Source organism: Blennius ocellaris, assembly GCF_963422515.1.
Source record: "Blennius ocellaris genome assembly, chromosome: 4".
Lineage (NCBI taxonomy): Eukaryota > Metazoa > Chordata > Actinopteri > Blenniiformes > Blenniidae > Blennius > Blennius ocellaris.
Genome location: NC_137653.1, coordinates 7,397,982 through 7,414,721, shown reverse-complemented (window position 1 = coordinate 7,414,721; position 16,740 = coordinate 7,397,982). Strand labels below are relative to the sequence as shown.

The following is a 16,740-nucleotide window of genomic DNA, read 5'->3' as shown; positions in this document are numbered from 1 at the left end:
TCTGCAGCACACTGTACCCCTCTGTGACTTCTCCTTCCCCTGAAACTCCTCTGACTCTGATATTCTAATCTCCTACACTTTGTCTTTCACTGTTGTCATCATGAGACTCATGCTGACCTGTCTTGTAATTCTCTCTGATGTTGTCATGCTTTTTTTTTTTTTATTGTTTTTCACACATATATATATATATATATATTATAGTAATGCAGATCCTGCAGTATACTAGAGAAACTGAGGCATCCTGTAGTGCTAACCTGAACTCAAATTAACCCCATAATGTAGACTAATCATCAAAAGCAATGGTTCCCAACCTTGGACACGGGACCACCGTTTGAGCCTCAGAGACCAGCTGAGGGTTTGACTTGGTATGAGATGTTCCATATGTCAAAGAAAACCTATAAAAAAAGAAACTTTGTACAATCTAGATCAGGTCTGGGAAACTGCAGTGATTTCATTGAGATTGCTACAGCACTTGGTAGGTGTGTCTGCCAGCGTTTGGCTTCACTGTAATGCTTTTAAAACCCAATCAGGAAAAAAAGGGTCCACAGCTTTACAGAGAAGAAAGGTTGGGAGCCATTGCTCTTTGGGACACCACCATCCACTGCACTCATTTTATTCTGTAAGGTGATTTAGAAACATATTCATTCACCTGTTATAGGTGAGATGTTTCTGTTGTATACACTCAAAACTATGCTGTTGTGCAGTTTGCCCATTAATGATAAACACAAACTATAACCATGATCTGAACCTGGCATTGAAAACCTTCAAAGGTTTTTGTTTTTTGTTTTTCCTGAGGGAATCTGTGTCTCGGTGTTTACAGCAATACTGTTTTTCTGTAGTTCACAAGTGAAGACATTTTTTTTTTATTCATCTCACAAATGTAGCATAATCTTTTTGGAAAAGTGACACTAATTCTAACATTTAAGAACATGTAAACTCTTTTATTAAGAAATATTTGGACAACATTTGACGATATGTCTAACGTCGTCCAAATATTGGATGAGGATGATCTACAAGTGGCTCTACAAACATCACTGCATTGGTGCATGTTCCCTCAGAGCATATATGCTATTTATTTATATTTCTGGTCTTAATAATTACACTGATGGATCATAGAGACTTTTTTGTTCATCAGAAAACATCACCTCTTATGCAGACATGTCACAGATTGCATAATCCCTTCATTCACTTGTTTATCTTTACGCTAATATTCACATTTCCAACCCTTTTAAAAACATATTCTGCACTTTATCATAACATAAAGTTCTCTTAATGTTCAGTCAACGTTCTTGATGTCATGCATTCACATATTTTGATCACCTAGTGACTTCACTGCTCTCAACAGTATTATTTATTGTTCTTTATAACCTGTCTCATACATTTTAAATGGATATTAATTTGCATCTTCTTACTACAAGAGGTTTCCATAGTTATAGTCAAGGTGCAGTGCAAAGTATTTGTCCACTGGAGGAAACTTATGTTGTCCAAGGACGTTTGTAACAAACGGACAGGCACAGATTGGAATCAAATGAATAACTTTTCGATTGGTGAGCAAACAGGACCTGACCCGAAGCCCCTTGTTTCAAATGTTTAATTCACTTTTACCTGCTGCTCAGTTTTCAAGGTTATCAGGCCTTTATGAAATACAAGTAGTTTATGTGTTGCAAGGGGGGAAAAGCTGTGGTTTGACGTGCAGATGGTGGACTTCATGAGCTGAAGCTATTTTACAGCATCAGCTGAACAAACATGAAGTTAAAAAAAAGTGTAGCAGCTGAGATAGACACTGCATGTGAAGTATACCAGCTGCACATCTGACGTAATACGCTGAGGGCTTGTGCAGCAATAAACCTCTGAGGATGCGACTTCCTTCAGAATTTCATTCTGTTGAGTGGACGGAGTGAATGGAGAAAACAGACGCTAATCTAATCTTTTGCTTTATTGGAGTCTTTTTACAGCATTTTTACTGCCGTCCAATAAAATAAAGAAGCTGTCTTGTGTTTCCCTTCAGTCCCCCTACTGAACTTCATAACTCTTCCACCAGAGCAAACTGTCACTCAGACTATTATACAAAAATAGATTATCAGCGTAGGCTTTAAAATGCCCATCATGTTTATGTACCCAACAAAAGTTAAAGAGTCTCAACACGTGATTTAGCGCTGCATAATACTAATGGTTTTTCTCTTTTTCGATTCAGGCGATGAATTTGGTAAGTGAATCTGACTTGTGCAATATGCTTCCGTCCTCCCCCCTTTGTTTGGCAGCGTCAGTGCACTGACTGTCCCCTTGCTATGGCCCTCTGCTGGCATGGCACATCCCACCTCCCCCATGTTGCTATCCTGCAATGTAGCAATGCTTAGGAAACAGACACGCTCTGGAGACAATGCTGCTGCTGCCGCTGCTGCACACCCTGCCTGATGTAATCTCCCCTCAGCCTTTGGCAAAAAGTTCAAGTCTTGCTTGCTTTGCGTAAGGTGTCATTCTTTGATTTGGGCTCTCATTTCTGAGGCATCTCTTCTTTGATCATAGAGTCACAGATTAATAGATGAGAAATGTCTCTGTTTTACAAAAAAAAAACAACCCAAAAAAACAAATACAGATAATGCAATACAACTCAAAATGAAAGCTCCACACATAAATGTTTGGCACATTTAGGTTTGATCAAAGTAAAATTTTGTATTTATTTATTTATTTTGCTTGGAGAGTGCACAACTTTTAATTTCTTTGTTCTTCCTGGTGCTCCTGATAACTCACTGACCTTCAGTTTATAAACGCAAATGCCACTTCCTCCTCTGTGTCCTCATCTCTGCTTTATTCTTTATGAACCCGCTCTTCCATGCAAACAACCATGTAACAGTGTTACCACGTACTATACATTTTGCTTTACATTTTATTATAAAGGTATGCCCATAATCAAATAAAAATCACATGAATAATGCCACATTCAGATCACTTACAGAAGTAGATTTTGTTTTATTTTTCAGCTATATTGCCACCTTGTGGTTGAATCGCCTCATTTCTCCTCTGTCAAATTGTAGGATCAGGCATCTAAAGACAAAGCCCTGCAGAACATGGCAGCACTGTCATCAGCACAGATCGTCTCCCCGAGTATGATGAAGAATCATCTTCCTCCACTGCCTCCTGCCCCATACCAGCCAGTCAGAGTGAGACCTTCAATATTTTCTATTGGAATTCATGGCACATGAATATATTGTTTTTGCTTTCAGTGAAATAAAACTGGTGACGCTGATTTTTTTTGTTTTTTACTCTTTAGTTCTGGCCTGGTCCAGTCCCAGGACAGCCTGGACCTTCTCAGGAGTGAGTAAAACCCTCAAATGAACCCACCAGACCCTTGTTGTGTAACCTCAGAAGCTCAGAGGAGCAAAAGCAGTTGCAAATGTATATATTAGTATGAGCAATATAGGCTAAAGTGAAAGAGGGAATTTGTTTGTTTTTTTGTATGAAGTGAATATTGCAGGGCATGTTTAACAAAAATCAAATTTTTGCACACCAGGCTGGTTCTAGATCTCAACCCAGGAAGGACTCCTGGGCTTGGCCGCACCAGCCATGCGTAAGTTCTCCCTAGCTGAAGTCCAGCTGTGAGCACAAAGCAGCACTAACTCTTCTTCACAATGTACTCAACTGTGTTTCACTCACTGATGTAAACCACCACCAGGCAAAAAGAAAAAAAAAAAGTGCTTCACACCTGGTTGAGAAGAAGAGGAATTATCTCAGTGTTGGATGATTCAGCCCAAAAAAACTGAATTTGAATATGAAATTGAACTGTTGCTGCTTTGCTTCATTATGAAGCAACGACGCAGGTGGACTTACGCCTAGCTGGTGCTGCAACACATGCTTAAGCTTTGACACTAACACCATTGCACACAAAAAAGATGAGCAACCTTGTGCCACAAACGTCTGACACGCATGTATTTATCTTATTCATTTGTGTTCTTTCAGTATCAAACCTTTTGCACATCCCCCATACCCCAGCCTATCAGGTCCTGTACAACCATCCATACCAAGTAAGTGGGCGTACAACGAAAGGAGAAACAATGCTGTTTTTTTTTTTTTGTTTGTTTATTTTTCAGGGACCATATACAAAAGAAATGAATCTTAAAGAAAATATGCCAGATTTAGCCATTGCTTGTTTCCATCTGCAGTCCCCAGACAGGACCATAACATTATAATACATATTAGGAATATAGCCTACAGTAGCATTAGTAACATTAAAATTCATACAGAATAATAACAATCTTACGCAATACATTATATAAACAACGCAACGAGCAGAAACACAATATAACAATACACATGTGGTTGATTTGTGTTGTGGTTTGTATGTTTGCCGCTGCAGGTTACGAGCCCCTGGCACCCCCTCCGCCACCAACTGCTACTGCAGTGCCGGTGTGGCAGGACCGGACCATCGCCTCCTCTAAGCTGCGGATGCTGGAGTACTCAGCCTTCATGGAGGTCCAGAGAGATCCAGACAATGTGAGTTTATCACCCACAGGAGTATGCTTTATAATTTAGATCAGGATAACGTAAAAAAAATAAATACTCGTAAGTATATAGTTTATTAAGCACATCAGAGAAACAGTTGAGTTCTTCTTTTCTCTGTATTCATTTTCCCTTGTCTGATTTTCTCGACTGCAGTACAGCAAACACTTGTTTGTCCACATTGGACAGACCAATCCCTCCTATAGCGATCCGCTCCTGGAAGCTGTGGACATACGGCAGATATACGACAAGTTCCCTGAGAAGAAGGGCGGCCTCAAAGAGCTGTACGAGAAAGGACCCCAGAATGCCTTCTTCCTTGTGAAGTTCTGGGTGGGTTATTATTATTATTATTATTATTATTATTATTATTATTATACTTGTCTTCTACAGTCATGCAGTTTGTGCTTTTTTCCCCCCCTGTGGCATTATGTTTTCAATAGTGAAATGCATTAATTTTATCATAGAAAAATGTCTTTATGTTAATTCACTGACCATCTATATTAATTGCAGGCTGACCTGAACAGCAGCGGCATGCCGGATGGGCCTGGCTCATTCTACGGCGTCAGCAGCCAGTACAGCAGCATCGAGAACATGACGATCACCGTCTCAACCAAAGTCTGCTCGTTTGGGAAGCAAGTGGTAGAGAAAGTCGAGGCAAGAGCAGTGCTTCAGTCATTTCACATACACGTGTTTGAATGTGTGTGAGTGTGTGTGTGTTTTTTTTTTTAATTGATTCAGCCGATTGTGACTCTGCGGTCGTGTGTCTGTGTGTTCCAGACAGAGTACGCACGTCTGGAGGGAGGGAAGTGTGTTTACAGGATCCACCGCTCGCCGATGTGCGAGTACATGATCAATTTCATCCACAAACTCAAACACTTGCCTGAAAAATACATGATGAACAGTGTTCTCGAAAATTTCACTATCTTACAGGTAAAACACCGCCTGAGTCTGCTGCAAAAATATTTGTGTGTAAATCTTTGTACTACTGTGACTGTGGCTCCTTTAGGTTATAATAATATATTCATTTATTTATAGAGCACATATTAGACATAAATTGTGGTTCATATTGTTTTACAAGAGAAAATACGATGAAGAAATACTTCAGGTAAAGAGATTTAGGCAAAGTTTCACGAGATCCAGATGTCTGAAGCAGAAGCATTTCCTAAGAGAGCAGCTGTTTTCAGCACACCCATTTCCTGCTATTCTGCATTTGCCTGTTGCAGCAAATAAAGTTACCTTGCCTCACAGTGGATCCCAACTCCCTCAATTATTAAAGGTTCTATTTATACCTCTACAAAAGCATTGATCTAAGGACTTCATGTAATACAACACTTCAGTCGATTTGAACAAACCTTGTTGTGACTGTTCATCCCGTTTCCTGACCAAAGGAAACTTACAGAATCCTGCTCTTGGTTGTCTTAGTCACACACTTATACAATCATTTAGATACAGCCGTCTACATGACCTGGTATCAACCACAAAAAAATTGTTTGCATGGATTCGGGAACCAGACATTTTGTGTTAATTTTGAGCTTTGAATGAGCTTTTTTTTTTTTTTAATACTCTCACATAATGGACTTGTATGCATTGTTTACGTGGTTTTTAGCAAATTATATCGATCTGCAGCTCCAGATCTATGCCAGTGAAAGAGTTTCCATGAATATCAAATGTTTTTTTTCTTCCACAAAGAACGGAAATTATATATTGGTTCTGTTTCTGTAAAATCTTAATGTTGAATTAAGCAGTCCTGACAGCAGAATGAAAAATGGGGGGGAGTTTGTTCCTAAATAAACATCAGCTTACCTTTTTAAGAGCTCTGCGCTACTGTCTGCGGTTCATCTCACCAGTTTTGTCCCTGTTCATCTTGCTGTTACTTCATAGATTTGTTTTGTTTACTTCAGATTGAGGTGTATGACTGTTCAATAGGCCTCATTTTCAAGTGTTTGGCAAAATTTGACTTTGACATAACTTCAGCTGAACTAAATCAAACTGAGCTACACTGTTTAGCCGATGTGTCACAGCAACACGGACATTTAAGTTTCTTTTTTAAGATAGGATTAAAGGGTTAAAGAAGTATCTCCCAAGTTCTAGTTTTTAAGAATTTGCACAAACGTCTTTTCTTGTCATTTACTAATTTCTTTTCTGCTTGCCCCTCAGGTGGTGACAAACCGCGACACCCAGGAGACCCTGCTCTGTATAGCTTTTGTTTTTGAGGTTTCCACAAGTGAACACGGAGCTCAGTATCACGTCTACAGACTTGTTAAGGACTAACGGCTCATCAGGGACGTTTTTTGGAAAAGCCAGACACAAAGCGTCACACAATCGCTCTTCGACCAGCTCAACCATCCAGGAAAAAAAAAAAAAAAAAAACGCCTACAAAAAAAAAAGACAAAAAGATAAATAAATAAGCAAAACACTAGTCCGACCGAGCTAACATGGACACATTTAATGCTTTAAATAAAGTATGCAAGTGACTCTCAATGTGCCATCATGCCACAGCATTTTGAAGAATTGCGGACGACGAGCTGTTTCCATGTGTTTAAACATGCTTTAGATGAAGTGGGTCACTTTTGCCGAGGTAATCGATGGCACGGGAAATGTTTTACTGAGGGAATGAGAATGTGTTTTCAAGTGTTCAACAGACTTTTTTAGAATCCAAGGCGGGGAACACTCTGAGCTGTATATAAAGATTGAAACTGTGTAGAGAGAATAGGACCATGGAAGGGGAAAACCAGAGCCAAGTGGTGGTGTTGCAGTCGGATTTGTTTTGGAAAGTAAGTAAGTGCCTTCTCTCCAAAGATTTTATCATTGCCTGCCACTTTGGATTGCTTTTTTTTTTTTTTTTTTTTTTTTTTACTACCTCTTGTTTTTAAAAGAACATAAACTAGTCAGTAGTCACACAGGTGTATTTTGTTTAAAACATTTTTTGGAAAAGACTCCTCAGATTGACATCCTTCAAGGCAGTTTTTTTTTTTTTTTTTTTTTGAGGAGAGAAATGGGATGTGTTGACTAATTTCAATGTAGCCTGTTTTACATAAAATTGTCCCAAGATTAGAGGGAGAAGGTTAGGCATGTCGCTGTGTTACTATTGTTTTTTTTTTTTTATATATATTTTTTTATAACACTTAAATGTCAGGTCTTACAAGCATCTATCTATAAATAACTTGACACAAAGGATGCCTTGTACCATTGCTATCCTGACATGAATCCAGGGCTTTGCCTTACTTATGAGATCCCAATACTTCTGTTTTGAAGACGTGTGCTCTGTTGCACTTAAAAGATCAAGAAGTGGCGTGCAGCGACAGTGATGCTTATTTTCTGCCTTGAGCTATGTAGCGTAATTGAAATAAAAAAAAAAAATTAATTCTGTACTGTGACTCAGCAGATGCTAAAGGAATATGTGTTACATAGGAGTATTTTCATGGGGCTTTCTGTTCATATTTGTGATCAAGTAACTCAGCACAGAGACCATAGTTAAAGCAGAGAGAAGCTCGTCACTGTTCCTTTTGTTTAAAAAAGAAACGGTATGCTGTGAAGCCAGATCATTTGTTTCACCCTTCTCCATGTGATGTGTGGAAAAACTGCATTTTATGCAGAAATGTTTGAATTTGATAGGCTATTTAAGGCATTTGTTTGTTTATTTTTTTTAATAAAGTGACATTAACCATGAGAGAATCAATCTATATGGTCTTGAGTGAGAGCTATTGTCTCTGTGCTGTGGAGTATGACCATTGATTGTTATTTATAGGGTTGGAAACGATATGGCGGGGGGGAGGGCAGGGTGGGGTAATGGCGATGTGTTAATAATTTTCCATTGTGATGGAGATGTCAAAAGTATTGCAGGCCTCACATTAGAGACGGGAGTAACTGTCACCATGTGGGTCCTGCTTGACAAGTGTCTACTCTATGTGGTTCACTGGACGAGTCTGCTAATAAAGTTCAAAATTTAAGATATTTGTACGGTGGCATAATTGCACCTGGCTTTGAATGTCATGTTTCACAAGCTAGATACAATAACACTCCTCTCTCAGTTTTTCTTTTATACAGACTTTTTTTTTTTTGCCATTATCAAGATTAATGTTTTGTTTTGATTCGTTGTCTTTTGACTTTCAGTGTTTGCCATATGCTTCACTGAAAATAATGTGTGATTGTGCTGGTATTGATAATTAATATTGAGATATCTAATGTATCATATTCTGAATGGTGTGGGCAGTTTTTTTTTTGTTGTTGTTGTTTTTTGGTTTAAGGTGGTTTACTATTGTCTTTTACCATTGTGCATTGAAATTTTATACTTTTAAGTAGAGGTTGGACTATGTAATCAACAAATGTATCTAACAATACAAGACGCATGGTGCCTTTGGGGCCATTTCTCCCCAGAAAACTCATTAAACATGTTTGTAAATTTGTTTTGTCAGTTGTTACTTTTATAGCTGGAATTCAGAGGTATACGCTATCAAATGTTGCATTACACTGACGTTAAGGAAAAAAAAGCCTTTCAAATCAGATCATTAATTACTTGATATGTCTTTTAAGGATATTTCTTTCCTCATAAAATGTTGAGGGTGTACTTGAAGATAACGTATTAATGTATAATTTACTTGAATTTACACAGTTTGATTGGTATCCCTATTTCATTCCAAAGCCAATGTCTTCGTATTGTTTGCTGGTTTTGCACTATGAGGCTTTATATGAATCACCTACAGCTTTTGGATTATACAAGCATAACACATATATTTCAAAAGCCCACTTGAGTGACTTTAGTGAGACATATAAACAGAGCCTACTTCATTGACCCTGGAAACTTAAGTAGAACAAATTGAAAGACAAAACACAGAAGAGCTGTGCTCCACTTAAATCTCTTTCACGAGCAGAATCATATTAGTCTGAAATAAACCCTGCAAGGGGAGGTTTAAGAAAATATGCACAGACAGTTGTAGAAATCTCACAGTCTCAAAATTAAAACACTTTTGCAAACAGGTCTGAAGAGAATCATTAAAGCATAAACATTGCTGGACGCAACACCTGAGAATAGCCATCATTGAATGCTTTTTTTTTTTTTTTTTTTTTTTACTACTTTTGAAATAGTTTGTATTTATACTATATTGGTAACCTGACAATCTTTAGATTTTTCAATCTCTATTGTTGTGAATTAACAGAATTAATAGAATATATATTGTTATAAAGATATCAGAAGAATACAACTTTTTATTAATGTACACTGACTGTTATCTGGATTTTTATTTCTGAATTCAATCGCATAGTTTGCAATCGCACGACGTGTAAAGAACTACATCTCCCAGAATGCCCAGCGGCCGGAAACGATACCTTGTAAAGAAAAGTTTTTACTTGATATTTGAAACTATGTTTGTTTCACTCGCGCGCGTTTGTAAATATTGGATTAATTCCTCGAATATTATTGGTGTCAGTTTTACTGAAGAACCTCGTAAAATACCGCCTGGGTGTCTTCTGGATAATTCTGAACGAGTCAGCAGGCTAACAGGAAGTGTTTCGTGACTCACGGTAACCAGCAGCACAGAGTTTGACGCCGTCGGTCACGGATTCCTGCAGGTCGAAAACCTTAGGGTGAGTTAAAACTGATGAATGATATGAATTCATTATAATGAGTTAACCAATAACCCGGTAATCGGTCAGCACGCACCGGTTCTTGCAGCGTATACCGGATGGAAGTGAGCCGGTTAGCATTATTTAGCAGCGACTTCCTTAACGGAGGCGATCAACTCATTAATGGACCCGTCCGGTTCACGTTTCCATTAAAAACTCAGTGAGCGGAGATATTTACAACACATGTGAAGCAGAGGACGCTTTTACTTTCATTAAAACTTTATCCTGGCTTCTAAATAGTTAATGTTTCAATGTAAGTCAGAAGTCTGCTACCTTTATGACCAAAAACAATGGTTTTGTCCACTTTTCCTCCACACAGCATCAGTCTCACCTTCAGCATATAACGCAGCATATAATCTGCTTTTGTTGTATTTATGACGAGGTTATGCTGCACCACGAACAGCTTATTTAATTCTTTATTACCGTTTGTATTCTTATTGTCAATGTTGATGTTGGCTCCTCCTTTTTTAATTAATTAATTAATTAATTAATTAAGCTGTTTTTAGGTATTTTAGTTTTTTGTTCATTAATTTTTTTGCACATATCAAACATACAAGCATCGTTGGCGTTGCAAAGAAATGTCAGACTTGGTCAGATGGAACATTGTGATGGAATGAATGTTTCAGATGACCAATGGCCTCATTTAAGTTGGACATTTTTCACTTCAAAGTGTCATTGTTATGGTTATTGTGGTATTCACACTCTTTGTTATGGCTTGACCCCATGATGTTTATTCTGCACTACGTTGCTGCTTCCCCGTTTTTTCTCCAGACCCGAGCAAAGCTACATCAGCACTCTGATTGAGGTCTATCTTTTGTTGTACTCACAGAAGAATGAAGTGAATGCAAAGGTTTTAATCAGTTCGTACTCGGGGAAAACAGTATGGTACAGTGAGACCTGCCTGCTCCACTTGTTTTACGTTCGTCTTTTTTTTATTTATCTGTTATTGTGACATAGTTTTGCTGAACGATTAAAACATTGGTGACGTGTGCCATCATGCAAGCCGCAGACTGCTAGGTTTGCACTTTTGCCGCTTATGATGCAGTTTGTAATGTCATTTTCATGCAGTTCCTCCCTTCATTCACATGCGGTTCCCTTTGACCTACTAGTTCTAATCATCCAACTGTCACACAGTACTTGGGCGTATGCACTGGATTGTTTTACCAAACATTCTACTTAACTACTTCTAATAATGATTTATAACTTTTTTTCAATGTGACTTGTCAGGGCCTGCCGCAGCAACATCTCCTGACCTGACATTCCCAATCTGAAACTCTATCGTCACCTCCATTGATCCACTGATCTGCCAGCATGGCAAATGCAGACTCCGTCAGTGTGCGGGTGTTTTCCCTGAACTGCTGGTCAGTGGCTTTGCTTTGTACTTGCATAAACAATATTGTATTTTGCTCCCCCCCAAAAAAACAAACCAACTCACTGCGCTTTGTTTTTTGTTTTGGTTTGTATATTTTTTTTTGCAGGGGGATCCGGTACCTGAGCAAACACTGCATTGAGCGCTACGCCATGATAGGAGAACTGTTGTCTAAGGAGGAACATGATATTGTGCTGCTGCAGGAGGTTGGTGAAACTTATTTTTACAATATCGTGAGGTTGCAGAGACACTCTTTCCACTCATGCATTGCACAACTAAGACACACCGGATGTCCTGAATCTTTATGCAGATATGTCTAATATTTTTGTAAAATTTTTTCCAGGTGTGGAGTGAAAAGGACTATCTCTACTTGAAGAAGAAACTTGCTTGCAGCCATCCCCACTCTCATTACTTCAAAAGGTAATGTAACTTCTCTCTCCCATGCAGGAGAATCTCTCTCCGCTTGTTAATTTCAATGTCTGTGATTAAAATACATGGCGAGATCGTCACGTCTTCGAAAGATTACTGAATTGTCTTGTGTCAAAAAAATGTCCTTGCAAGGATTTGATTTGTCTGTAAAATGTAAATCAAGTCAAGTCACTATGACTGGATTAACTTTAATCTGCTTAATTTTTTTTTCTTTTTTCTCAGCCTTCATACCAAAGTACAACTCCGATTAATCAGTGGTGCTGCTTTTTGTAATCCCTTCTGCAGCTCCAAAGATGTTAAGTTTGAAAAAAGTCCTCACATTTATAGATGACTGCAAATCGCTCTTTGATATGATGGGCATCTATACGGGAAGAAGGAATGTGAGATATGTGTTCCAACAAACACCTTGTAATGGATGGATGATTGTTTTTACTTTGATTTTGCAGCGGAGTTATAGGCAGCGGACTGGCCATTTTCTCCAAACACAGAATCCACGACACGTTTCAGTATCGCTACTCACTCAACGGGTATCCGTACATGGTGGGTGCAGCATGTTTCATAGACAAAGAAATCCAATTTTGTACAGTAAAAAGTCTGTTTCCTATATAACAGTAATTTGTAAAAGCGTAATGCCACAGCAGCAGTAAACCAGCTTATGCTTTAAGGTTTTGAAACTACAGATTTATTTGAATGTGAGCAGCTTTTATGGTGGTTAGATAAAAAGTAAGCCATTTTAGCTACCTAGTAATTCAATTTAATATGCAAAAATAAAGAAATCACAAAGTTTGGAACTTCGTAAACAGTTTTTTTTTTTTTAACCTTTAGGCTCATCATGGAGACTGGTTTGGAGGTAAAGCTGTTGGAATGGCCGTCTTACGCCTCAACAACCTGACTGCAAACATCTATGTCACGCATGTAAGTTTTCATGATTTCAGCTCCACGGTTCCATTTGATCCTGTTACTGATCAAGATGTCCTCAACTTTAGCTGCATGCAGAGTACTGCAGAGAGAAGGACTCTTATCTACCTCACAGAGTGGTTCAGGCCTGGGAGCTGCAGCAGTTCATCCGGTAATATGTTTTCTTGTATGTTCTGCACCTAATCCCTCTTTATTCAGGCATAGGCTTGAATTCTCTCGTGGTGAACTCACCAAAGTCAATGAAGATGTTTTTTTTTCAGCCAGTAATCACTCAGTTGGTAATTTTTTGTGTTTTCTTTGTCCCTAAGGCACACCTCTGCCGGAGCGGACATGGTCGTTGTCGGCGGCGACCTCAACATGCACCCTCAGGATCTTGGCAACAGACTATTGAGGTCTTACACCGGACTGCAAGACTCTTATTTAGAAACGGCTAAGTTTGATGTACGTTGTCACTCAGTTTGTTGAGTTTCAGAGCGGCTTTCTGTTTGTTACATTTTGCTCTAGAGATGTGACACGCATAAAACGCAGTTGCAACGGGTTTATTAAAAGATATCAAGTTCAAATACCCGCTCTAAATGTTAATCAGATATAAATAGAAGTCTGTTTATTCCGTAAAAGTTTATTATGTTTATCCCTGATGCTTTAATGCTTCCTGCACACAGTTTTAGCAAGGTCAGGGCTCAGTCAGAAAATGGGTCATCACAATGCACAGACTGAATCTAGCAGCATCACTGTGACGTCATATCTCAAGATGTGTGGCTTTGTGGGCCGTGTGCCATTGGAACTCGCCGAAAACTAAATTGTACTTCTCGTTGAGTTCATGTAAAATATAACGGGTGTTTTCTGTTGCAGGGATGTGAGAATGGTATGACTTTAATAGCAGACAATCCTTTCATCAGTACCAAGGAGCTTGGCCCCTTTGAGAAAGGCATTCGAATCGACTATATCCTCTTCAAGGTCGGTGAAAGTTTTGTGTCTTCACATAAAGTGTTTATTAAGATACATCTTGACCTTTTTTTTTTTTTTAAATACGGCTTGATTGACATGTTTCTGTTCTGTGTCTGTCAGGGTTCTTCCATAACAGACATTCACTGTGACTCGTTGTCCACCACCAGAGGTTCTGTTCCCGATCAACCTTTCCCATACTCTGACCACGAGGCGCTCACTGCTGAGCTCCGGCTGGTGTCCCGTGTTCCAGCCGAGACCGGAAGTGACGTCAAATCAAAGAATCGGGACGTGGCGGCAGGTAGTTTCACTCATCATGCCTACTGTGACAGTGTCGGCAAACAATTTTCACCACATCCAAAGACCCACAGCAAATATTATACATATATGCAAAAGACAAGCTCGAATCTTGCATATAAACTTTAAGAGTTTAATACAGATTATTGATTGAGTGAGGTGAAATTAGATTATACTAAAGCATGCAACAAAAAGCATGGTCCTTTATGTGTCATTATCAGCATGCTTTGTCGGGTTAATTTGATGGTATATGCTGTCAAAAGTCTGATAACTAATGTAGTTTCCTCATACAGTAGCTTTTCTTACTTTATTTCTTCTTTTCACTTCCAACTCGTATCAAAGGATTATATAGATCATTGTCCATTCTCCGCATTCTGTATCCAGGGAAGCTGGCCGAGCTGATTGACATCGTGACTGAGGCCCGTACAGAAGTCAAAGTGGGCCTGCACTGTTCCGAGAGGATGCGCTACACAGCGGCGCGCACCGGAGTCATGGGCCTGGCTCTGTTGTTCCTGGAGCTGGCCATCGCGGCAGTGCCCTGGTTGGCCCTGGGGGCGGAGCAGCCGTTCCCCCGCACCTCCTTCTACCTGCTGGCCGCGCTGTGCTTCGCCATCCTGCTGACCACCTTTCTGCTCTACGTCTTTTACACCATGGAGCTGAAGTCTCTTCAGGGCGCCGAGGACCAGATGAGGCTGGCCATCGGGAGTCTACAAGAGAAGCTCCGGGGTTTCCCCGTGGCTCAGCCTCATAATGCCCCGCGGCGGCCCCCCGAGGGTCAGGAGCTGGGCACTTTTGATCCCGAGGAGTAACGCAGGAGCCAAAGTGGGTCAAAGTGGGCTCAAAGAAGCCTTTGAAGTCAGCTTTAAGATGAACTTTTGAGGGACGGCGCTCCTCTGAATGTGTTGCAGGCTTTCGAGTGACACTGCAGAATGTACTGAAAGGACATTTCCTGAGGTGCAGGGCACACGCTTTTCACATTTTTACGCTTTTATATAGTCACCTGCTTTAATTCCTCCTCTACAGATCTACAGAGCAAACACGTGCTTCCAGGTACCCGGTGAGACGCTTCAGTGTCCCCAACCAGAGGTGGTAAATGTGACTAATCATGCTTTTAAGCCTCAGGTTTGACTTGCATTCCACCAGCCAGTAGTTCCATTGGGACCAGTTCCTTTTTTTTTTCTGTTTTTAATTCATTGTGCTCTTTTTGCAGTTTGAAAAAAATGACACACGGTCATTGTGAGTCTGTTTTCATTGCTTTACTTGCAGGGCAGATTTCTGAACATTTAGTCTTGTACTGTGAGAATCCAGTTATGCCAGTGAGGAGTGATTTCTTGTAGCATATTAACTGTCTGCGAGACTCACTTCTTGCATTCACTGTTTTCTGTTTATGTTAAGGACCTGATGCACTCCTGTCTTATATCTTATGAAGCAAAAATGCAGTGGACATGCACTGAAAATATTCTGCACTTAAACTACTTTCTGATTTGATCACGTGAATCACTCTTATGAAGCACCACTTTGCAATTCTAAAGAAGCAATAATGAATCAAATAGAAAGCTTAATATATTCTTAGTGTGCATTGCACTTAGTTGATTATCTTAATCTTTTTTATATATATTTATGGTATCAGATTATCCAAGGTTTCATACTGCTGGCAAACCATTACTGTAAGTTTTACCATTACATTTCATAGAAGGGTAAGGCGGTAGATTGTGTCTCCAATTGAAAATGTTGACATTCTTGATTATTTGAACCAGAATATTGGCTTTTGTGATTGCTCCTGGTCTGTTGGATAAAAGTGAGAAATCGTCACATAATGTTATGTGACAAATTTAAATAACGTTATTTTATTTAGTTTTTTCAATTATTCTTTTTAACTGACGTTCACACTTTCTCCACCAGAGGGCATCCCGCGTTCATGTGGCGGCAGAGCGGTTCAAATGAAAGCATCTCCTCCTGTAAATGAATCACCAGTGACAGTGACTTGGCACAAAGCTTGTTGGAGCTGAATTTGCCAGATCCGACATACCAGCTGGCACTTGTACACCTGGAGGGTAAAAAAAAAAAAAAAAAACACCCATGGTGTTTTTTCAACGCTTTCAAGTTTCTCAGCAGACAAAAGTCATGCCTAAATATGGCATGGCAAACTTTTCAGAGTTGATGTTTGTCCAGCACATCAGAATGTGATACTTTTACCTCATTTACCACCACAACTTCACAGGTGAAGCTCATAATGAAGATATTCAGCAAAACAAAAACATGTTGATGCTTCATGATGAAAATGTACCTAGAAATGATAAATATGAAGTTTCCGTTCCTGTTCACTGTAAACTTGCACCTTATGGTCTTATACCCTCGATGAATTCCATGTCGGCTGTATTTATACTTGTTTCACACGTCAGTTTGTAGTTTATTTTCCTGTTTTTGTACACGATCTTTGTGTCTTCCCACTATTTGCAGTGTTGTTTGCTGTGTTTGACAGGTGAGGAGCGAAACGCTGCGATCGGCTTCGTATACACCTGGAACTCACTTTTACTCGACACTCACTGGGCTTGTACTGTCCATTTCCACTGAAGGGTTTTTCTTTCTCCCTCATGTCATATCCACTGTGTGCGACATTTTGCTCATTCGTAATGTGATTCTGTCACAGTGTGTATCTTAAA

The 16,740-nt window shown here is 39.4% G+C and overlaps 2 protein-coding genes across 11 annotated transcripts in view; both read left to right on the top strand.

Moving 5' to 3' along the window:
* tead3b (TEA domain family member 3 b) overlaps positions 1-6,892 on the top strand; it is a 33,567-nt gene extending 26,675 nt beyond the window's left edge. For 8 of the 10 annotated variants that reach the window (XM_080495152.1, XM_080495151.1, XM_080495150.1 and 5 more), the window contains 10 exons: positions 2,195-2,206; positions 3,036-3,161; positions 3,272-3,315; positions 3,512-3,568; positions 3,958-4,022; positions 4,355-4,491; positions 4,654-4,827; positions 5,008-5,151; positions 5,275-5,427; positions 6,655-6,892. In XM_080495152.1, the coding sequence (XP_080351278.1) occupies positions 2,195-2,206; positions 3,036-3,161; positions 3,272-3,315; positions 3,512-3,568; positions 3,958-4,022; positions 4,355-4,491; positions 4,654-4,827; positions 5,008-5,151; positions 5,275-5,427; positions 6,655-6,768 (1,026 nt within the window). In that variant the 3' untranslated portion in view covers positions 6,769-6,892. The remainder of the gene's footprint in view (positions 1-2,194; positions 2,207-3,035; positions 3,162-3,271; positions 3,316-3,511; positions 3,569-3,957; positions 4,023-4,354; positions 4,492-4,653; positions 4,828-5,007; positions 5,152-5,274; positions 5,428-6,654) is intronic. The other 2 variants (XM_080495147.1, XM_080495148.1) reach the window with 2 other exon arrangements.
* A 3,115-nt stretch (positions 6,893-10,007) lies between these two features.
* On the top strand, positions 10,008-16,721 carry LOC308128934 (sphingomyelin phosphodiesterase 2-like). Its single transcript, XM_080494655.1, has 11 exons — positions 10,008-10,080; positions 11,347-11,480; positions 11,598-11,694; positions 11,832-11,908; positions 12,364-12,457; positions 12,743-12,832; positions 12,904-12,986; positions 13,144-13,276; positions 13,688-13,792; positions 13,904-14,081; positions 14,462-16,721. Exons 2-11 carry the CDS (start codon positions 11,431-11,433, stop codon positions 14,884-14,886), a joined length of 1,332 nt encoding a protein of 443 aa, XP_080350781.1. The 5' UTR covers positions 10,008-10,080; positions 11,347-11,430; the 3' UTR covers positions 14,887-16,721.
* The last annotated feature ends 19 nt before the right edge of the window (positions 16,722-16,740 follow it).